Source organism: Thermothelomyces thermophilus, chromosome 4 (genome assembly GCF_000226095.1).
Source record: "Thermothelomyces thermophilus ATCC 42464 chromosome 4, complete sequence".
NCBI lineage: Eukaryota > Fungi > Ascomycota > Sordariomycetes > Sordariales > Chaetomiaceae > Thermothelomyces > Thermothelomyces thermophilus.
Genome location: NC_016475.1, coordinates 3,642,769 through 3,663,456, shown reverse-complemented (window position 1 = coordinate 3,663,456; position 20,688 = coordinate 3,642,769). Strand labels below are relative to the sequence as shown.

The 20,688-nt window shown below is 55.7% G+C and overlaps 7 protein-coding genes across 7 annotated transcripts; 3 read left to right on the top strand and 4 right to left on the bottom strand.

Annotated features, from left to right (window-relative positions):
* Nucleotides 1-60: 60 nt before the first annotated feature.
* Nucleotides 61-279, bottom strand: MYCTH_2064829 (uncharacterized protein; the record flags this gene model as incomplete). The annotated part of the gene is made up of 1 exon (XM_003664455.1): nucleotides 61-279. A coding segment is annotated over one exon (219 nt), but the record flags the coding sequence as incomplete, so codon positions are not given.
* Nucleotides 280-446: 167 nt separating this feature from the next.
* Nucleotides 447-2,743, bottom strand: MYCTH_2307402 (uncharacterized protein). Its single transcript, XM_003664454.1, has 2 exons — nucleotides 2,343-2,743; nucleotides 447-2,260 (listed from the first exon to the last, which is right to left on the bottom strand). Exon 2 carries the CDS (start codon nucleotides 1,937-1,939, stop codon nucleotides 737-739), a length of 1,203 nt encoding a protein of 400 aa, XP_003664502.1. The 5' UTR covers nucleotides 1,940-2,260; nucleotides 2,343-2,743; the 3' UTR covers nucleotides 447-736.
* A 2,602-nt stretch (nucleotides 2,744-5,345) lies between these two features.
* MYCTH_2307401 (uncharacterized protein) lies at nucleotides 5,346-8,005 on the top strand. Its single transcript, XM_003664453.1, has one exon. It carries the CDS (start codon nucleotides 5,500-5,502, stop codon nucleotides 7,696-7,698), a length of 2,199 nt encoding a protein of 732 aa, XP_003664501.1. The 5' UTR covers nucleotides 5,346-5,499; the 3' UTR covers nucleotides 7,699-8,005.
* A 133-nt stretch (nucleotides 8,006-8,138) lies between these two features.
* On the top strand, nucleotides 8,139-9,527 carry MYCTH_2307400 (uncharacterized protein). The gene is made up of 3 exons (XM_003664452.1): nucleotides 8,139-8,334; nucleotides 8,435-8,612; nucleotides 8,696-9,527. Exons 1-3 carry the CDS (start codon nucleotides 8,292-8,294, stop codon nucleotides 9,144-9,146), a joined length of 672 nt encoding a protein of 223 aa, XP_003664500.1. The 5' UTR covers nucleotides 8,139-8,291; the 3' UTR covers nucleotides 9,147-9,527.
* A 1-nt stretch (nucleotide 9,528) lies between these two features.
* On the bottom strand, nucleotides 9,529-11,549 carry MYCTH_2307398 (uncharacterized protein). The gene is made up of 6 exons (XM_003664451.1): nucleotides 11,450-11,549; nucleotides 11,348-11,388; nucleotides 11,096-11,262; nucleotides 10,856-11,038; nucleotides 10,044-10,802; nucleotides 9,529-9,982 (listed from the first exon to the last, which is right to left on the bottom strand). The coding sequence occupies exons 1-6, from the start codon at nucleotides 11,455-11,457 to the stop codon at nucleotides 9,752-9,754; spliced, it is 1,389 nt and encodes a 462-aa protein (XP_003664499.1). The 5' UTR covers nucleotides 11,458-11,549; the 3' UTR covers nucleotides 9,529-9,751.
* Nucleotides 11,550-13,064: 1,515 nt separating this feature from the next.
* Nucleotides 13,065-19,041, top strand: MYCTH_2307396 (uncharacterized protein). The gene has a single exon (XM_003664450.1). It carries the CDS (start codon nucleotides 13,380-13,382, stop codon nucleotides 18,780-18,782), a length of 5,403 nt encoding a protein of 1,800 aa, XP_003664498.1. The 5' UTR covers nucleotides 13,065-13,379; the 3' UTR covers nucleotides 18,783-19,041.
* Nucleotides 19,042-20,323, bottom strand: MYCTH_2307394 (uncharacterized protein). The gene has a single exon (XM_003664449.1). It carries the CDS (start codon nucleotides 20,147-20,149, stop codon nucleotides 19,301-19,303), a length of 849 nt encoding a protein of 282 aa, XP_003664497.1. The 5' UTR covers nucleotides 20,150-20,323; the 3' UTR covers nucleotides 19,042-19,300.
* Between the last annotated feature and the right edge of the window lie 365 nt (nucleotides 20,324-20,688).

Genomic DNA, 20,688 nt, shown 5'->3' with positions numbered 1-20,688 from the left:
GGAAGAGCCACGGGCCCCGGGAGGGGGAGGGGGGTTGTTTGGAGCGAAGTAGGAGCCTGCTTAGGATATACACATATATCGGTCTTGCCTGGCGTGTTGAATGACAGTCATACGGATATAGACCCAGGTTTTGCAAAGCACTGTCACATACGACCATAGACAGTAGAAAATACGGGATCCCGTCCGCTCTCCCAGAGTCAAGCTACTGATCGCCGGATTAGTACTCAGGTCGGTGACGACTGGGGAATCCCCGGTGTTGTATGTTTTTGTTTCTTTTTTTCCTTGTATTGTTCAGTCCTTCTTCTTTCCTCCTTCTCTCTCCATACTAGTACCGTTCACCCCGTTTACGTGATACTGCTCTGCCTTCCACCCCTCAATCGCTAAACTACACTCAGTCAACACTTCCTACCTGGAGGTATCAACCCGATATCATGCTGCTCCTATTGCCACACAGCAACACTACCGCCTAATGTCCCTGACCATTGCCCTCGATGTGATCCACCCTTTGTGAGTCGAGCGGGCTTCGTCTCGTCATCTCATCGTCTCATGCATCCTGCAGCCGTCCAGGTATCTAATCGTAGAAATCTCTGGCTCCGTTCGACATGCAAACGTCGCCCTGGGCCTTGAAGTATGCAAACGAGAAAGGCGGAAACGGATCCCACGCCGGCAGAAGAACCAAGGGAGTGTGAGTTTACCTTTCGGGAAAAGGGGGGAAAGGTGTCCCCGATAATCCATGTCACCTCCTCGCGTTTCCCATGACCAAGACCAACAATATGCCATCTCCCACACAGACCACTGCAAATGCAAGCCACACCGCCAAACGATCCAGCAACCCAGGCGTACCAGTCCGCGCGCTCAACATGCTCAAGCCGCCGCACGCCAGGCCCAGGCTCGTCACGATCCCAAGTGTGACCCCGGCATCCACCTCGAGCCTCATCTTGTGGCGCCCGGTGGCGATCAGCACGGCTGCGAGGCCCATCAGCGCGAAGGCGGCCCCAAAGCAACCCCACGTCGCCCAGCCCAGCACGTGCTCGCGGTACCGCGCCATGCGCTGGTCCGCGATGCTCGGCAGTCCCGCGTAGTACGTCTCCTCTCTGGCGCCCGGCCGGAAGAAAGGCTCGTCCGATGATGACGACGACACGTACCCCCTGCTGATGGAGCCGCGGCGCGACGACGAAGTCCGCTGGACCTCGAGGTCCGTGTCGGTGCCTGCTGCCGTGCCGGTGCTGTAGATGTTCGTCCCGCCTGGCGGGCTGGAGGGGCCACTTGATTCTGAAGGGATCGCGGTGGAGCCGTAGCCCGCGTCGCTGGGCTGATGATCATGGAGGAGGGGCCGGCGCTCTGTACCGGCTATATCGACAGCTGCGGAATCGCGCTTGCGTCGAGACGAGACCCAGCTGCTTAGTTTCTGGGCGGACTCTGCGAAGAACGCGCCGAGAGCCTTGAAACCCGGGAAGCTAGTGTCCTGGTTCGGATCAATGTAGATTGCGTACTCATCGCCGTTGCGGTCAAAGTCCCCTGCCTCGCTGCCACACTCGTACTCATTCCAGTAGCCTGTTGGCGGTTGTGGCTCCAAGGCGGCAGTCCGCTCGGCTGGTGAGAACTGTGGAGCGGGCGAACGGGAGGACCGGGGTTTTGGACGCGGAAAGCTAACACCGCCAGCGGGTGACGCAGCGCGTAATGTCTGTAGCAGGTCCTCATACCGAGCCTGGAGCTGATTAAAGTCACGCTTTGTAAAGCTCTTGGGGTGCGACAGGACGTGGTCATTGAAGCGAGCTCCCAGTGTTACGGAGCCTGTCCATTTCCTGTACTTCTTTATTATTTTCCGAAACGCAACTACCTGGGCGCTGACGAAGCGTTGAAGCGCCCTGATGTCATCGCCGCATTGTAGTAAGTTTTGTTCGTACTTGGCGAAGCGTTGCCGCCTCTTCAAGGGCATCTGGTCCCGTCCCGAAGTCGCGCATCGCAGGATGAGTCGGTGTAACTGGGTCGAAAGGTGCTCTGGACCACCATGTTAGCCAATTGGGTAGCTCCCCACGTCGATCCATCCGTAACGTACGCAGCCGCCGTGAAATCTCGTCGGCCTTGCTCGAGACGAACAAATCCACCCGATCATGTTGCCGGCACAGCTCTTCATAAAAATCGTCTTCGAATTTTGTCAGTGCCGTGTTCGGGCAGCCTGGAATTGTTATTGCCGTGGCCTGGTCCCTGGTAGTGTGCGCCTTGATGTGATGTTTAAGCGAATTGTAGTCGATGTTATCTGCAACAGGGGGGGGATTGAATTAGCGACTGGCAGCCATTCGCGATGGAGACAGGATGCCCAATGATCTCGGGAAACGTACGAAGGCTCCATTGAGGCACGGACTCCCTCTCAAATTGCTCTCCGTATTTCATGCCTCGACGATGCTGCTGTTGTAGGTAGGTACCTAATGGACGGTGAACGACTAGAGGCTAAGCAGGTACAATGGCGATGATGGCGGCTGCGTGGTAGGTTGGATGGATTGGCGCCAGGCAACTCGGCATTGGGAGTAGAGTCTGACGGGACGTGCTGAGACGCCGACGCAACAGTTACGTCGTGGGTGTCGCGGCTGTTTGACAAACGCAGATTATCCTGCTCCACAGGAAGACAAAATCCAAACAAACAAAAAGAGTTAGAAATAGATGTCTATATAGTCTTCGAGAAAACCGTGGAAACCAAAACCCGCCGGGGCAAGAGGCTAACAGCGATCCTGGTGTCTCGAATACTTGAACTACGAAGGTTGTGGTCAAAAGTAAATCACGTTGGCCTGCCAAGACTGCTAGCAACGTACGAATACGAAGAAGGTCATACAGGGTACTTGTGCTCTTCTGAACCTCTCGCACCAGGCGAAGAGGAGCCAGGTATTCGAGCAGTATATGGCGCGAATGAATTCAAAGGTCGAAAAGGAGGCTAAATTACAAGCAGAATACTAGTCGGGGCAGGCTAACTTGGATATGAGAGGAGTTGGCGTTGCGACATCGAATCCGTTAACTAGAGTATTAGGCTGGTTTTTAATGACTTACCGACTGTTTGAATAGGCCAAGGCTGTAAAAACTATCAAAAGCGGCTTAACTTCGCAGTGCTAAAAAGTTTAGTTAGGAACTGCCCTGTCTGCGACATCTATAAGGAGCGGTGTTGGCTGTATACAGTGACCAACTATACAGTATATCAGGTCTTGGCAGGACAGAGGACGGCTGACCTTACTTAGTACTTCGTAGACATTGCAAAGTAATCCGTACTAATTACAGTACGCTCAGGCCTCTGGTGGGGCCGTGTTTCCCCTGGCCCCGCTCCTGCAGGTTGTGCCGCAGAACCGTTGCAGAACCTGCACTATGCTCGAGCAACGATGATCCAGAACATGGACCGACAAGATGCGCCCATGGGTCCTGACGCCGAACATGGACCCTTGCGTGGGATCTTGGGCCCGCGGAGAATCAGTTTCTGACTTTCTTTAACTACCTCACGTGCCTCATTACTCTATATGTTCATATCACCCCAGATGATCGACGTCCAACCGGTTGCGATAAGATCGCTTACTCTTGCGAACATATATTACACCTCTAAATGGTCTTGTCATCTGAGATATTGCCTTCGGGAGAAAGTTTCATTACCGGTTGCGCGATCGTTGCGGTCTCTGAAGTAGCAGGTACTCTTCCTGTGCACCATTTGCACGTCCACAACCTCACATATGTAGTGTAATGCATGCACAAGCAGTCAGTTGTGCAAGTATACACTACAAGCATGCATTTGGATGGCATGGCCAAGTACTCCGTATTTCCACTCCGTACTCCGTCCTGCAGCCGCGCTCGAACTATCCCCGGAGTATTGATGTTACGCGACGCAAGATAATAGCTATCTAGATTATCAACAGCCACCAACTCTCCAATCCTGCTGCAAGTGGGATTTGTTACCGAGAGAAGACACAAGAGTTGCCACCCATCAAGTTGGTAGGTTGGGAGAACGGAAAAGAAGAGGTCGTGCGTGTCGTGTGCCCTCGGTGCAGCACGTGGGCGCAGAACCAGCTCTGAGTGGTTCTCTACACAGTAGTTGCCTCCCGACAAGCGTTACATCGGGATATACATTCGACGCATTTCGAGCTCTCAACCAAAAAGGCAACCGCCAATCCAACGCAACAATCACTGTGCAGTGGACAGGACTTGCGAATTCGCTAGGGTGGTTCAGCTGTGACGGCAACATGAGACAGTGAATTCCGGCTATCGAGTCCGTATAATAACCGATGCAGAGGTGACAGTTGTTGCGGAGTCGGCGCAGTGGGCGTTCACTCAGTCCAGCCCTTTGCGGGCTCAACAGAGAAGGTTCGTTCTCCCTTCTTTAAGCTGTGACTTGTCGCGTACTGTTTCCCACACGTACGCTCATTCCACCCGCCGGCGGCTGCCGACGGGACCAGCCTTGAGCGGAAGGGGACATTGATGGCTTTGACTCGCTGTTGTCACCAGAATCAAGCATAAAGCCTAAAGGCACATCCCACTCTCTCCTCCTTCCCCTTTGTTTCACCCTGCTTTCGACAGTTCTCGTTCAGGCAAAGCATATTACCATGGCCATAACTACAGAGCGTGATCATCTTCCATTCAAAGTGAAGGGCTCTCCTGTAGTCACCCGGGCCCAAGAGAATATATCTAGAACACATCTGTGTCGGTAGCTAGCATGATCAACATGACAAGCGCTAGAATAATTGAGCGTTGCGGCGTTGTCTGCACTGGGATGGGAAGGTTGCGAAACAGTTCGCTGGTTGATGAAAGCAGAAAGTTTCGAGCTTTGGAACGCAAGTGGAAACCGCGACGAGAAGTGTTGTGCTGTGTTCTTATTGGTACCTTGAATTTAATTACCCTATGGTCTCGCCTTGGAACGCTTGTGCACTGCTTTTCTGTTTCTGGGATCTGACGGGGTTAGTCCGGAGTCCGGGTGGTTTGTCAAAGATGACGCCTACACTCTTCGCCCGACATGCTCTGTGAAAATAAACAAGGGAAGTAAAAGTCGAGAAAAGTGACACTAGAGTCCGTGTGATGCTCGGTTTGTGGCCAAGATGAACTTGAACAATCAGCGAACAACCCTGCGGATTACGGCTTATACATATGTAATCCCTATACACAGCTCTTACTACTCCGTACATCCATACCTTACTAGTACGCAGTAGGCACTGATCAAGTTCTGCCAGCCAAAAGCGCACCACCTTCAGGGCGGGTAACCAAGGGCTCCACCAAGGCCAGGCCGCCCTCGTTTCGTGATAGGTGATTGGTCAATCTAATCAACGCAGGTGGTACCCGAACCTTTACCATACTGATTTTTTTTTCCCCACGTAGAAAGAATAGAGACGCAACCCAACCGTACAATCCTGGGTCAGGCTGCGTCCGGTGTCTGGAGCTCGGCGAGCGCACAACAGCAAACAAAGCATGGCAGGCACAGGCAGTACAACTTCCTCTCTCACTTCGACATCCCATACTCTCTCGCATGCGCCCGCCATGGCGCCAGAAGTCGTTCAATCTGCCGAAGGCTCAGCAGTCGCAGTCTTCCTCGACTCTACGTTCGCCTCCAACCGGCACGCCTTCCTTCGCCCATCGCCTCTGCTGCCGTCCGGATCTCTTCAGCTAGCCAAGGATACTCTCGATGCACTTGCTGGGCAGGTTGCAGACCACCAGCAGCAGAGGTTGCGCGATGCGGGGAAGAAGCGTAAGCGGGACGGTACCCAGGACAAATCAACTGTTTTGAAGATCAGGAAACTCCACATTGATGGTTTTGATACCGGCCAAGTGTGGCAGCAAGCCAAGAAAATCATCAATAGTGCGCTTCAGGAGTCCACTCAGGTCCTCAAAGAGCTGGAGGAAAATGACGAGGTCGTGCACATAACAAATGGGGACGCTGAGGAGTCCAGGCATATCGAGTTCGGTGAAGATGGATTCGAAGTAGGCTCTGAAGAGGACGAGTCCGCCACCGATGGCGATACAGAGGAGTCGGATGACGACGGTGCTAGCCTTGCCGAAGACGACGGAGACGACGAGGAAATGGCTGAGTCGAAAGCTGAGGGGGACGACCATAAAGGAGAACTTGATGATGACGATGAAGTCGATGGGGCTGAGAAACGGGGAGCGGACGAAGAGGGAGACGAGGACGACTACGACGACGAACCGGAGGAAGAGCTCGTTGAGGACCCTTACGGTCTCAATGATGGCTTTTTCTCAATAGATGAGTTCAACAAGCAGACTCAATGGTTCGAGGACCAGGATGCTCGCGGAGACCCGAATACGGACCGCTTCAGTGACGACGAATCGATCGACTGGCATGCGGATCCGTTCGCGCCGAAAAAGCCGCGCAAGAAGGGTGCGGACGAGGATGAAGATGACGAGTCAGATATGGATATGGACGAGGACGGAGAAGAGGATAGAACGGGGGCGGCGTTGAGTAAACAGGATTTGGAAGACATGGATGATGGAGACGACAGTGAAGAGGGGGGTAACCTGGACGACGATCTCCATGACATGGGTCTCGACCTTACCGCCAACGACATCTACTACGATGATTTCTTTGCCCCGCCGAAGAAGAAGAAGAAGCCTGGGAATGTCACGAAGCGCAGAGACTCACCTAAGCCATCGCGGCCTGAAGACGCCGACATCGAGCGGGCTGAGAACGATGTCCGACGCGATCTCTTTGAAGATTTATCCGAACGGTCTGACTCGGAGGATGCGCTCTCAGACGTCTCCGCGGGCGATCCCAAATCGCGCCGCTCGGCTCATGAGCGGAGGCAAGCCAAGATAGCGGAGGAAATCCGCAAGCTCGAGGCCGAACTGGTAGCCAAGCGGGCGTGGACCCTCTCCGGCGAGGCCTCCGCGGTTGACCGACCGGTTAACTCCTTGCTCGAGGAAGACCTGGATTTTGAGCACGTCGGCAAGCCGGTTCCTGTCATCACTGAAGAGGTTTCCGAGTCTATCGAGGCGCTCATCAAGCGCCGCATCTTGGCCCAAGAATTCGACGAGGTACTTCGCAGACGCCCGGACACCTTCGGCAACCCGAACGGGACGAGGCGCGGGCTCGTCGATGTGGACGATACCAAGGCCAAGCAGAGTTTGGCTGAAATATACGAGGAGGAACATGTTAAGAAGGCGAATCTTGATGCCTACGTGAGCCAAGCTGACGAGAAGCTGCGCCGTGACGAAGAGGAAATCAAGAAGATGTGGAAGGAAATTAGCGCCAAGCTCGACGCGCTCAGCAGCTGGCACTACAAGCCGAAGCCAGCCGCCCCGACACTCACTGTCGTCGCTGATGTCGCGACAGTCGCCATGGAGGACGCACAGCCCACGACTGCCCAGGGCGTGGCTGGTGGCGAGAGCATGATCGCGCCGCAGGAGGTGTACGCTCCCGGCAAGGACACGGCCGAGAAGGGCGAGGTGGTGGCTAAGAGCGGGTTGCCTGTGGCCAAACAGGAGATGACCCGCGAGGAGAAGCTGCGGAGGCGCCGTCGCGAGAAGGAGCGCATCCGTAAAGCGGGAGGTATTGACGCGAACAAGCCGGTCAGCAAGAAGGCTCAGGAGCAGCGCGAGACGATCAATGACCTGAAGAAGGGCGGAGTCAAGGTCATCAACCGTAAGGGTGAGGTGGTAGGCCTGGATGGGAAAAAGGTGGTTGAACAAAAGGGCTCTCAGAGTAGCGGAGCGTTTAAGCTGTGAGGTAACTGCAGGCGTCGCACGAAGCAATCCAACTTTTTGCCCTCTTCCCGTCTCATCCTTATAGATAAAGTTCAGTCCTGAGCAGGGGAAACCAAGGGCCGAGAACCTACATGATAGTACAACGCTGTTCGGCTCTTTGAACTCTTTCTCCAGCGGACATTCTTCAGAGAACGCTTTTTGGGCGCGAGGCCAGACAAGGACTATGTGCCGCTTTGGATGAGGTGACGATATCTCTTATATACACAAGCGACTTTGTAACCATCGTGTTGCAGGTACCAACCTACGTAATACTATTCCATACTGTTCGTAACCGACGGAGTACGGATTACTTGTCAACTTGTGCAGCCATTCGTCCGAAAAAGGGAAGAACCAGGGTGGCTGATAATGTGGGTCCCCGACTCCCGGACATGGCCAATAATGGAATGGCTATTTGCCTTCATTAACTTTGGTCCGTGTGTGGCTGCGGCGAAAAGCGATCGGATATCAACGCAAAACGACTTGCTTCAACTGCCGTGGGGGAGGACCTTTGCTCGCGACGTCTACCGACTTCGACCTCTCCACTCCTTCCAGCCCGCTTCGGCACACGTTACACGATGCTGTCTTCTGCGAGGACAGGTGCCTCGCTGGCCCTGCGAGGTGAGTTTGCCCGCGACTTGCCAGTTCCGCCAGACACACAACCGGCAACCGACATCATCCATTCGGAGGGCTGAAGCTGATCGGCCGACCAATTGCACAGCGAGACCCGCGACTTCACTCGTCCCTTTCCGCGCCGCCGCCGCTTTCTCGTCCTCGTCCCATAAAGATGCTGCGAGCGCCGTCCAGCCTCACGCGGGTTACGGTCTCGCCAAGCGCGAGCGGAAGGAGGTTCCGCTTCCCAGCCAAGAGGGCACCAAAGGGCTGGTGCAGTACGCGCTGTACGTTTCTCTTTCCTGCCGTGGCCCCCCGTCTATTGAGTTGAGCGGAGGCCCCCGCTAACGTGCGTCTCCTCTGTTTGTAGTACAACTCTCGACATCATGGCCAACTGGGCGCGCCAGTCCTCCCTCTGGCCCATGACCTTCGGTCTGGCCTGCTGCGCCGTCGAGATGATGCACCTTTCGACGCCACGCTACGACCAGGATAGGCTGGGTATCATTTTCCGCGCGTCTCCGCGCCAGTCCGACGTCATGATCGTTGCCGGCACCCTCACCAACAAGATGGCGCCCGCCCTGCGCCAGGTGTACGACCAGATGCCCGACCCGCGCTGGGTCATCAGCATGGGCAGCTGCGCCAACGGTGGCGGCTACTACCACTACAGCTACAGCGTCGTGCGTGGCTGCGACCGCATCGTCCCCGTTGATGTCTACGTTCCCGGGTGCCCGCCAACGAGCGAGGCGCTGATGTACGGCATCTTCCAGCTGCAGAGGAAGATGCGAAACACCAAGATTACGAGGATGTGGTATCGCAAGTAGAAAATTTGGCGGGGCTCTGGCGCATGGGGAAGCTGGCGGTGGGTTTGGAGGAAGGGCGGAAAACGTCGCGTTACGCCGCGTTTCTCATACAAGGAGGACCGGGTCTGGCTAGAGTAACGCTTAGACAATGGGCGGCAAAGATATGCTCACTTTGCCATGCAGCCTTCTTCTTTTTTTTTTTTTTGTGTCCTCCCGACGCCGACACTGTACATATGTTCTGGCATCACCTGGGGAAAAGGTGCTTGGGCTGTACAGTATGCTTGCTGCTTGACCTTTTTTTTTGGCTCCCCGCGATTTTTAAACAAATGCTAAGGGTGGTGAGAGGACGGCCTGCTTGCCTGCCTTGAGAGTCCAAAACGGCGTGGAAGCCGGAGGCAATTCGAATGTCGTCTGTTGACATGCCAACCGCGTCAGTCGCATTGCTTTGGTTGCGATGGAAATAAAAAGCTCCCTACAGAATGATAAATGTGAACGTGGTAATAAAACGCGGTCGAGCCCATCCTTTGCCGCCTTATGCTCCTTTGAACGCCCTAGCCATCCCGACATCCACCCCAGATCCCCAAGGAAACCTATAAGAAAACCACCACGGCCATCACAAACAACTCTCAACCCATGCGCTTATCGGTTTCAGCGGACGTCGCCTGCTCTCCTACCTCCGGGTTCAGGTAATTCGCATCCTCAGCCGCCTCATACTCGGCGATGAGGTCAGCAACGACCTCTCTCGCCTCGTCAAATTCGCTTAGGCTGTCAGAGAACGGAGCAGTTCTCTTGTATCCCTCCAAAAAGGCGTTGCGTTTCCTCATGCCCTCGTACTGTCTGTATATTCTCTTAAAGAGCTGCACACGCTACTCAGCAACGCTGCTTGTCGTACAGATCAAGGGGGCGGTTGGTACTTACGGTGGCAATGCTGGTGTGGTTGGCAAGCATCAGCCCGCTCACACGGTGCGCCATGGGGATGTACGGGCTTCGCTTGGTCAGTGCCACCTGGATGCTTGCCGGACCCCATGGAATGAACGTGGCTAGGCGACGCTCTCGGATACGCAGCAAGCTTTTGTGTACGTCTGTGGGATCCACTTCGCCCTGGATCACGTTTAGAATGGAAATGTAACAGCTCTTCTTGCCCGGAACCGTCGACACCATGCGGTTCTTTGGCTGCAGCAGCCGCCGCATCACGTCCAGCACGGTGGTCTTGCGGACTGTCTTGGCCTGCTCGACTTGGTCGCCTGTGAAGGGCGTATAGGCCGTCATCAAAAAGTGGCAGCGTGGTGTCGGGATGAGCGAGGCCAGGATGCTGACGAGGTCGTTGTGCATGTAGCCGGGGTATCGCAGCGTGGTGGTGCTTGCCGACATGACCGTTGACACCAATTGATTTGTCTGCTGGAACGACGGCTCTTGGAGATGGAGTCGGTCGGCGGCGATGTGGGCGAGCGCGCCGTTATCAAGCACGACGACGGAGTCGGCGTTTTGCGTGAGCCTCCTCATCGTCAGCATGCTGTTGTATGGATGGACGACCACGTCGCCCGAGTTGGTCGTGTCCGGGAAGACCGAGTATGTCTGGATGATCTTCTTGGGAAAACGGTCATTGAGCCTCTCAAGGAGGAACGATCCCAGGCCAGATCCAGTGCCACCGGCGATGGAGTGCAGCATCATGAAGCCCTGTCCACGGTAAGCCTTTATGTAGCGCCGGCGTGGCCGCAGTCGATGCCCACCTCGAGCGAGTCACTACCATCCGCTTCGCGGTCGATCATCTCCAGGATCTCCTCATGCACCGACTCCGCCGTCTGGTATCCATCACCCCAGTTGTTCCCGGCTCCTAAACCACTCTTGCCAACGTAGAAGTTCTCCGGGTTGTAGATGTTTCGATAGGGGCCGGTTTGTATCCCGTGGATCACCTGGTAAAGACTTAGAACCTCGCATAGGTGTCAAGATACTTCGGGGCTCCGACGTACTCGTGGCTCAAGGTCGATCAAGATGGCTCTTGGTATGTATCGCGTGTCGTCGCTTTGGTAGTAGAAGACATCCTTGCGGTCGCCGCCCTCTGTCGCAAAGTCTTCGAGATTCCCGTCTTGGCTGATACCGTGTTCCTGGCAAAGCTGCTGCCAGAACTGGCTGCCGACTTTGCACCGCTACGTTAGCCTTTACTCGGAGCTTGAATTGGTGGTTGGACCTCGAAGCCCAACGTGACTGGGGAGGAAACTGACTGCTGTTGCCGCACTGGCCTGCCTGGATTGTGATTATTTCTCTGCGCCGATGCTGTTAGAAACGGACCATTACAAAAAAACGGACCTTGAACTCCTCTGTACCTGGGCATGGTGGCATCTGAGTTGGCTCATGAAGTGGTTGCTGGCCTGTTACGGTACTGGACTCAGACGCGTCTTTCTGGGCATGGAGACGCGGATTTTGGGCCCCGCCAAAAGTATTCTGTGCAGAGTACAGCACGTACCTACGTAAGTAAGAGCAAGGTTTCAGCTGTAGAGGGGCACCCTTGCACCCACACCCAAGACGTTTCACAACCAATACGGAGTACCACGGAGTACAATGGTATGTAAGATATGTTCTGTAGTATGCGTGGACGTATAGTGTATGTATGTAAGTGTGTTGTGTGCATGCACCCATACCTGTGAATGGACTGTATGAACTGCACATACCTGCATGCCTGGTACGGCCCTTGTGCACTTCACAGGTCAGGCTCAGTCCAGATTCAAGGTATCGTGTTATGCATAGTTATGCTCGCATCCTCAGACATCCCATTCCAAAATGACCCGAACTGCTCTGGCCCTGCTAGGTATTTCCGACTCTGATACGTACGTGACACGTTGTTTGCATATACATGGTGTTCCACATAGATCTGGATCAGTGATGGAGGGGTAGGCAAGGTGTTTGTCTCGCAAGCTGGGAGAACCAGCTACACCATGACGCTAACCTTAGTTTGATTTCCGGAGAACAGCAGGATAGAGTTTTAAATGCCTAGGAATGGTATCGAACTTGCCTTTATCAAATGCACAGTAAGGTAATGACTGAGGAAACCTGATCTTGGTTTTGCAACGAGGGTACGGAGTAGCTTCATGTATGTCTAACGAGACAGGGCAGGGAGAGGGGCAGAATATCAACCTCATATGTACCTTGGCGCTGCTTAGAAATTCGATAAGCCGTCATTCCCTCGTTTACAATGCATTGCACATTGCCATCGCTTCGTTAACGAAATTGCGTCTATGCCTTGGAATTAAGCACTTAATTAGAACTGCTTACAACATTTTTTGTTCCTCGCCATGGAGAGGTAAGCACGTATGTCAGGTAAGTAATCTGTACATACACTGCCTAAAGTAGATTAAGGCATCAAGCAATTCTTCCTATGCGCTTACCCGAAACAATTGTAGAGAGTCCGCATGCATATCAGGTATCTACTTGGTATACACCTCATGTATTCGGTACTTTTGCACGCACTTCTATGTCCCCAAGCCTTGAACTACACTCCCTTAGTCTATGGATTAGCTCCTGGAATACGGAGTACGGAGTACACCACTTTCCTTTGTGGTGGGGTGAAAAAGGGGGGTCCCCGACGCGTTGTTAAAATTGAAATCTGGGGCCGTGCTCGGGGTAATCCGTACACGTGGAGCTGCTGGGTCCGGAGAATTGCATTTCAATGAACGCACCCAATATGGACTTCTTCAGTGTGCTGCTGCGCTTTGTGCCAGGAGGACCCGTGTTCCAAGTACCAGGTCGATGTGACTCGACCAACGGCGCCAAAGGGTTACTTAGGAGTACAATCGCGGGATCAACTGTGCCCATTCGCTATTATCACGTCCACGCTCGGATTCATTAAACACTTGGCTACCAGTAATTAGAGCGAGATTCTGAGGTTTATCCATTCTGACAGGTGCGACCCAGCTGATCCGCTACGTTATCCGAATCATCCACCAACCGCTGAACGATTCAACAGAGATCCACGACACGACGCCTCCCGACGATTTGCACGCTCTATCGGCGTACCTAGTTTGGGCTTCAATCTCGACAATTCCGGACGGTTAGCCTCGCGAGAGTGATACTACCTCCGTGTCGCTGCGCCGCTTGAACCGAGACGCCTGAAAGCAGTCTGCTGGTGCAACCTCACAACATAGTTGGGTCTTTGGAGGAACCTGAACCAATCTGATTGCGCCATGTCTCGTTATTGAGGATTGGTCTTTCAGAACCTCGTACCGGTTTGGATATCCATAAGCTTCCGCTTTGGAAACCATGGCTGCGACGACCCGAGGCAATCATACCGGCATCACTCGGAAGGAATCTACCCTAGCATCAGGCACCTTCGCCGAGATGCCCACGATTCCACAAGCCAAGGTCTTTGGGCCTGGAACTCCCGCAACTTCGGATGGAATTGATTTCGCTGCGAAGCCAAGCGCCGCCGAGAATGAACCCGCCAACTCCGTGAACGGACGCCCTCCCCATTGCAAGGCAAATCCTCACGCGGAATCCAGCGGCGCGCTGCAGCCGCCGGCGCTAAACGTCGATACACATCCGCAGTCCACGGCGGCTCCCGGATCCTCCGAACCGGCCTCCCCCGTTGCTGGCAGGAAGAGTGTGCAGTTCACTCCGGATGATGGTGCTCCCGACACCGCACCGACGCACTCGAGAACTGGATCATGGGACACAAGGGAGGCTTTGGGAAAGCTTCGCGGCTCCGGTTTCATTACCAAACTGAAGGAGCTTGCCGGGCCTAGCGCACCACAAACTCCAAAGGTGTCTTCAGCGACTCCTGAGCTGCCATCGACGACGAGTTCGCCCACGGCGGTCCGATCGACGAATCGAGGCTCCCGCGCTGTGCACGAGGGAAGTGACGATGATGCAGATGCCGAGGAAACGGCAGACGAAACCACTGCCGGGCTTTCAAAGGGAAAGCAGAAGAGGAGAAGGCGCATGCGGAGGCCGAGAACGGAATCCTACTCAGTGCCCAGTACCCCACAAGTTAGCGCTTTAGGTCCGGACATGCCAGATGGCCAAAGCCGCCTTGGGTTCCTGAGACGTGCGCCATTGGCTGGAGCTGACGATCATGGCTTTTCCGAAGGTGAAGGTCGAGACCGCCTTGCTGGCCAGCGGGGCTCAAGGAGAAGGTGGATGTCCAGGCCAGGAGAAGAAGGAGAGGACCCCGACAGCGCTGCTGGACTTCGAGTGGGCCATCACCTCAGGCGTCTGTCTGCTCTCGGAGGAGGTGGCGGCGGCGGCGGCGGCGCATCAGATGGAGATGCCATGAGCCCCAGGAGACCTTTCTTCGGCGCAGACAGGGCCTCCACCTTTGGTGTTCAGAAATGGCGTCAGGTCAAGGGCGCCCTCAGGCTCTTGCGTCAAAAGAAGGATGAGCAATTCGACTTCTCCAAATCTGCAGAACTCATGGCAGAGCTATTCGGCGGTGCACCAGCTGTCTTGATGCTCGCGAGCATGATCCAGCGGGACGAGCATGGGAACAAGAGAATACCCGTACTGCTGGAGCAGTTAAGGTTGCGGATCGTCGACAGTGCCCCGGCCCCGGATAAGGACAGCGAGAGGCATTGGATGTTTACCATGGAACTGGAGTATGGGAGCGGTCCGAGTCAGATGAAATGGACTATCAAGCGGTCCATCAAGGATATCTTGAACCTTCACTGGAAGTACAAGCTCACCCTGGGAAATGAGGGATTCCCTTCGAAAAGCTCTGATCATAGCGCTAGGCGGCCGAAGCAGCCGCGCTTTCCCCTGTCCGCCTTCCCATATCTTCGTGGCGTCAGAGGTTTGGACGACAACGATGAAGAGGAGCTCGGCAACGAGACCCGCGCCGAGGAAACTGCCGGTGAAGTTACTGCTGGCGAAGCGACAGCCCATGAAGGGACCGACCTTGATGATAGACCGCCAATGCGCAAAAAACGGTCACGCATGCCTTATCTCGGTGGCCGACGAAAACCCTCAGCGTTGGGCTCGAATGCTGATCTCAACCAGGTCGCCGATCCCGCTGCGCAAAGGAGGAAATATGTTGAGAGACAGCAGCGAATGCTGGAGAAATATCTCCAGGACATGATACGCTGGCTGATGTTCAGGGCAGACAGCAACCGCCTGTGCCGTTTCCTCGAACTCTCTGCGCTTGGCGTCCGGCTCGCGGCAGAGGGCAGCTATCACGGAAAGGAATGCTATCTGCATATTCAGTCATCGCAAGGCCTGGATTTCCGCCGTGTGCTTACGCCAGGGAAGGTGATCGCTAGGCACAGCCGGAAGTGGTTCCTAGTGCGGCAAAGCTACATTGTCTGCGTCGAATCGCCCGAGAACATGAACATTTACGACGTTTTCTTGGTCGACCCGAAGTTCCAGATCATCACCAAGAGCAAAGACAAGCATCTTCACTCTAAATCCCGAGAGCGAGACGAGGATATTGATAACCTCGACCCTTCGGCTCGCCCAGCCACCAGGAAACACCATACGATCAAAATCATAACTTCGGAGCGCAAGGTGAAGCTGTTTTCACCCAACCAGCATCTCATTTCGCAGTTTGAGGAATCCATCAACGAGATGTTGAAGCATACCCCCTGGCATCGCGAGAATCGCTTCGGCAGTTTCGCCCCGGTACGTACCGGCGTGCATGCACAGTGGCTCGTTGACGGCCGGGATTATATGTGGAACGTATCCCGAGCCATCAGCATGGCAAAGGATGTCGTCTACATCCACGATTGGTGGTTGAGCCCAGAGCTCTACATGCGACGGCCCGCTTGCATCAGTCAAAAGTGGCGCCTTGACCGGCTGCTCCAGCGGAAGGCTGCGGAAGGCGTTAAGATCTTCGTCATTGTCTACCGTAACGTCGAGGCCGCCATTCCCATTGATTCCGAGTATACCAAGTTCTCACTCCTCAACCTACACCCCAACATCTTCATCCAGCGGTCACCGCATCAGTTCAAGAAGAACCAATTCTTCTTTGCTCACCACGAGAAGATTTGCATTGTAGACCACGACATTGCTTTCATCGGTGGCATCGACCTGTGCTTTGGCCGGTGGGACACCCCGAAACACCCCGTCGTGGATGATAAGCCTACCGGTTTCGAGTCCCAGGACACGCCCAAGGACGCTGAACATTGCCAACTCTTCCCCGGGAAGGACTACTCTAACCCGAGAATCTTGGACTTCTCCAAACTCCACGAGCCGTATGCGGAAATGTACGACCGGTCAATGACGCCTCGCATGCCCTGGCACGACGTTGCGATGCAGGTCGTGGGGCAGCCGGCTCGAGACCTCACTCGCCACTTTGTCCAGAGATGGAATTACGTTCGGCGCGGGCGTAAGCCGACGAGGCCCACCCCATTCTTGCTACCGCCCCCAGACTGCAAGCCAGAGGAGCTGGAAGCCATGGGTCTCAGCGGGACCTGTGAGGTGCAGATTCTCCGTTCTGCAACGACCTGGTCGCTCGGCATCGAGCACACGGAACATAGCATCCAGTCGGCATACATCAAGATGATCGAGAACTCGGAGCACTTCGTTTACATTGAGAATCAGTTCTTCATCACCAGTACCGAGACGCTGAATAACAAGATTGTGAACGGTATCGGCGACGCCTTGGTTCGCCGCATTATCCGGGCTCACGAGAACGATGAAGATTGGCGCTGTATTGTCATCATTCCGCTGATGCCAGGCTTTCAGAACGAGGTGAACCAGCCTGACGGTTCAAGCGTCCGGCTGATTCTGCAGTGTCAATATCGAAGCATCTGCCGAGGGGAGCACTCCATATTCGGACGCTTGCGGGCCGCCGGCATCGAGCCGGAGGACTATATCCAGTTCTTCAGCCTCCGTCAGTGGGGCAAGCTGGGAAATGGCGTGCTGACGACCGAGCAGTTGTACATTCACGCCAAGTGCATCATTGTCGACGACCGTGTCGCCTTGATCGGGTCGGCCAACATCAATGAACGATCCATGTTGGGCAGCCGCGATTCCGAAGCCGCCGCTATTGTCCGTGACACAGACTTGATCTGGTCGACCATGGCCGGGCGTCCGTACCAAGTTGGGAGGTTCGCCCATACGCTGCGTCTGCGGCTCATGCGAGAGCACTTGGGCTTGGATGTAGACGAGATTTTGGAGGAGGAGCGGCAGGCTGACCTCGACCGTCAAGAGCAGTTCGAGGCAGAAATGGATGAAATGTACAGCGACGGGCCTGAGTTGCCGCCAATGGAAGAAACTTCTAAAAACAGGAGGGCTTCCTTTGCTGAGACGCTCGAAACCCCGACATTCCCACACGAGTCTCACAGCGTTAATCACGATGTCAGCACGGAGGAGCCTCGCCTCCGGCAACGTACTCTTTCAGCAAGCAGCAAGTCCCAGGAATACTCGGCCGAGAAGCTCAAGCAAGATTTGGAAGGTCTCGGCCCTGATCAGTGGAAGGCAGCGCAGGAGAGGGCGATTGACCAAGGTAGAGACTCCGTCATTGTCAGCGATCGCGAAGTGCTCCTCAAGGACATCGCAGCGGAAGGTAAGGCCACGCTCGAGAGCCCTAGGAAGCCGCACGTGCTTCGCCGGCCGCCTGGCGCCGCGACTCCCGACGGTGCCGGAGGGAGCAACGACGGTATGCCGCCGATGCCACCGTTTGACAGGCGGACGACTGAACAGGCCGGCCTTCCGCGTGCGAACCAGCTGCCGTCTTTGCCCGTCGCCGACGATACAGACATCGGCGGCCCGCCAGCCCGTGTCGATTCGGCTGGGCGGCCGCTTCCGAGCGCCGCTAGCTCGCTTCCCCTCGACATCAAACTGGCCGACATTCACAAGGACTGCATGCGCGATCCGCTCAATCCGGCCTTCTACGACGATGTCTGGTCTCGCGCTGCCGAGAATAACACTCGGATCTACCGACGTGTCTTCAGATGCATGCCGGATTCTGAAGTGACAAATTGGGCGGAATACAGGATTTTCAATCAGTATAACGCTCGCTTTAAGGCGAGCATGGATGGCCACCGTGCGAGCGAGGAAGGAGAGAAGCCCCATTCGGCTGCCGGGGCGCCGAGCCAAACGTCTGCGGGCGCCGGGATCAGTGCGCCGGGACCGGCGGCCATCGTCGCCGCGGTGACCGAGAAGCCAGGCACCGCTGCGAAGACCACCGCCTCCAAGGCGACACCCGGATCGGGAGACGGTGTGCTGAATGAGAAGCGGGACACGACTCACGGGTCGCACGAAGAAACGGCTCTATCGAGCGGCACGAACCGGGACCCGGAAAAAGATGATCACGCCATCGACTCGAGCCACGACACGCTGCACAGGACCGAAACCAATAACTGCCTTGGAACGAACCCCGAGAGCGGCAGGGAACGCCGTGCCACCTTCTCCAGCCAGGAGAAACCTCTGCCTACGGGCGCCAGCACGGGGTCCGCAAACGGAAGCGGTTCTCCAACACCCGGCAGCAACCCCGATGGTAACAATGCCAAGCCGTCGGGCTCGCAGAAGCGGAGGCGCCGGGCGACGACTAGGAGCAGCCGGCCCCGCTTCAGCGCGACCGAGGAGGTGTTGTCCAGGGCCGAGGCCGAGGAGTTGCTGATGCTAACACAGGGTCCGCTGGTGCAGTTTCCGTATGACTGGCTCGTGGTGGAGGAAACGAACGGAAACTGGCTGTTCCAGGTTGACCAGGTGGCGCCGTTGGCTATCTAGTGAGTGTTCAGAGTGCGGTCACAGGGATTGACGAGGGTGGTTGCTAATGCATTCCTAGTGACTGAGCGCGTCTGTGAGACGCGGCCGGCGACGGATACTACTGGACTTGGGTTCTCGAGAAGCGGATCAGGCCAGATTCGGCGGGATTTGGCGGTTCTGCAAGCCATTGCGCTCGGCGTTACGGGGTTGCGGCATTGTGTCTTTCAAGTCCTGGGTCACCAACGTTACATATACAGCATGGCGTGTCAGGTACACTGGCGCCCGTTTGGCTGCGGCTTTTGTCCTTTGTTGGAGCAGCTCTGCGAGGTCATCTTTGGTTTTTTTTTCCTTTTTTTTTTTTTTGCCCCCTTTCTATTCTCTCGACTCTTGTTTTGTTGCAGACATATTTAATCGCACACGTTGTAGTTATACAAGATTTAATACAGCTTTCTCTGTCCTGGGCGGGGGCGGATGCAGCACCACCTACCCACTCCCAACAGTTCCCCCCCCCCCCTCTTCTTCAACTTCCCGCTCTTGGATCACACCCGCTCACTGACCCATATGGCGCCGCGACACCCTGCCCGGATGATGCCCGTCAACAACCAGTGCGGTTCGGCCTTCTTGGCGTCATGCGCGACGGCGTGGTCGAGATGCTCCAGCTCTTCGTCCCGTATCCGCCTCAGCGTCTCAATCAGCTCCCGGAACTCGTCCCCGACGTCGTAGCCCTCGGCCTCCCACTCGCTCACCATCTCGAGCAGCTTCCGGATCTGGGCGTTGTAGTGCCCGCCAATCTCGGTCTCGACCGCCTCGGTGCACGCCATGGCGGCCTCCCGGCTCATGACGCCGGTCGTCCACCCCAGGCCGGTCGCGAGGACGGACCAGAGGGGGTAGAGGGCCGTGGGCCGCACGCGGTGCTTGGCGATGAGGTCGTTGAAGGTGGAGAGGTGGCCGGCCTCCTGGTCGTACATGTGCCGCATCAGCGGGCGCAGGTGCGGCTCGCGCGCCACCACGGGCGGGGTCTGCGCCGTGTAGATGAGCGTCGCGGCCAGCTCGCCGGCTTGGTTGACGCGCAGGGCCGAGGAGAGGAAGGCCTGCTGCTCGGGGGTGAGGGGCTTCTTTGGTTTTGGCGGCCGGGCGTGGTTGCTGTTGTTGTTGCCATTATTATTATTGTTGTTGTTGATGTTGTTGTTATTGTTGTGGATGTTGGGAGGAGGAGGAGCATCCGAGGAGGATGAGGATTGCGATTGCGGCTGCGGCTTCGGTGCGGATGCGACTGCCGACGACGAGATGAGGCGTGAGGGTGGAAATTGCCGTGCTCGTGCCAGGAGACGGTGACTGCCGTGCCTCAGCTGGCGCAGCGGTTGACAGAGATGCCCGGGGGGAGCCATTGTGACCTAGTCGCGATGTAATTCCACCGGGCCCTGGACGTTTGCCCTTCTTTCGTGGGAGAGATATGGGATATCGGTACCAATGTTCGAGGAGCTCGACGACTGACCAAACTGGGCCAAACGTGGGCTCATTGTCTGTCGGTGCCCCACTACAGCGCGGGAAATGGGGACCTGTCGCCAGCTGCCGAGCCCCAGATCCAGTGAGTGCTGGCCCGGACCCTGGCGCCGCCGAGCCTGGCCCACTCCCCCGGCTTCTGTACGGATTACGGATGTCGCTACCAAAAGAACTGGCTCACCGCCTTTGTGCACGAACCATGCAAGGTCGCTAAAGTTTTAGAAGATATCTTCACTAACAATCGGCCACAATGCCTAGGCTTTAGTGGCTATAGTGCTTTGCCCCACTGTACTTTATGTTGCTTTTAGCGGATTCATTCTGCCGGTCAAATTTGGCGGTGAGCCAGTTCTTTTGGTAGCGACATCCGTACATAGTACACTAGTGAATGCGGCGAATACGCCCCCGTACTATACATACTGTAACA

Coding starts and splice junctions, on each gene's coding strand:
- MYCTH_2307402 (XM_003664454.1), bottom strand. CDS start 1,939: ATGCCCTTGAAGAGGCGGCAACGCTTCGCCAAGTACGAACAAAACTTA.
- MYCTH_2307401 (XM_003664453.1), top strand. CDS start 5,500: ATGGCGCCAGAAGTCGTTCAATCTGCCGAAGGCTCAGCAGTCGCAGTC.
- MYCTH_2307400 (XM_003664452.1), top strand. CDS start 8,292: ATGCTGTCTTCTGCGAGGACAGGTGCCTCGCTGGCCCTGCGAG. Junction 8,335..8,434: donor TGCCTCGCTGGCCCTGCGAG/GTGAGTTTGCCC, acceptor CCAATTGCACAG/CGAGACCCGCGACTTCACTC. Junction 8,613..8,695: donor GGGCTGGTGCAGTACGCGCT/GTACGTTTCTCT, acceptor CTCTGTTTGTAG/TACAACTCTCGACATCATGG.
- MYCTH_2307398 (XM_003664451.1), bottom strand. Junction 11,263..11,347: donor AGGCCAGTGCGGCAACAGCA/GTCAGTTTCCTC, acceptor AGCGGTGCAAAG/TCGGCAGCCAGTTCTGGCAG. Junction 10,803..10,855: donor ATGGTAGTGACTCGCTCGAG/GTGGGCATCGAC, acceptor TACCGTGGACAG/GGCTTCATGATGCTGCACTC.
- MYCTH_2307396 (XM_003664450.1), top strand. CDS start 13,380: ATGGCTGCGACGACCCGAGGCAATCATACCGGCATCACTCGGAAGGAA.
- MYCTH_2307394 (XM_003664449.1), bottom strand. CDS start 20,149: ATGGCTCCCCCCGGGCATCTCTGTCAACCGCTGCGCCAGCTGAGGCAC.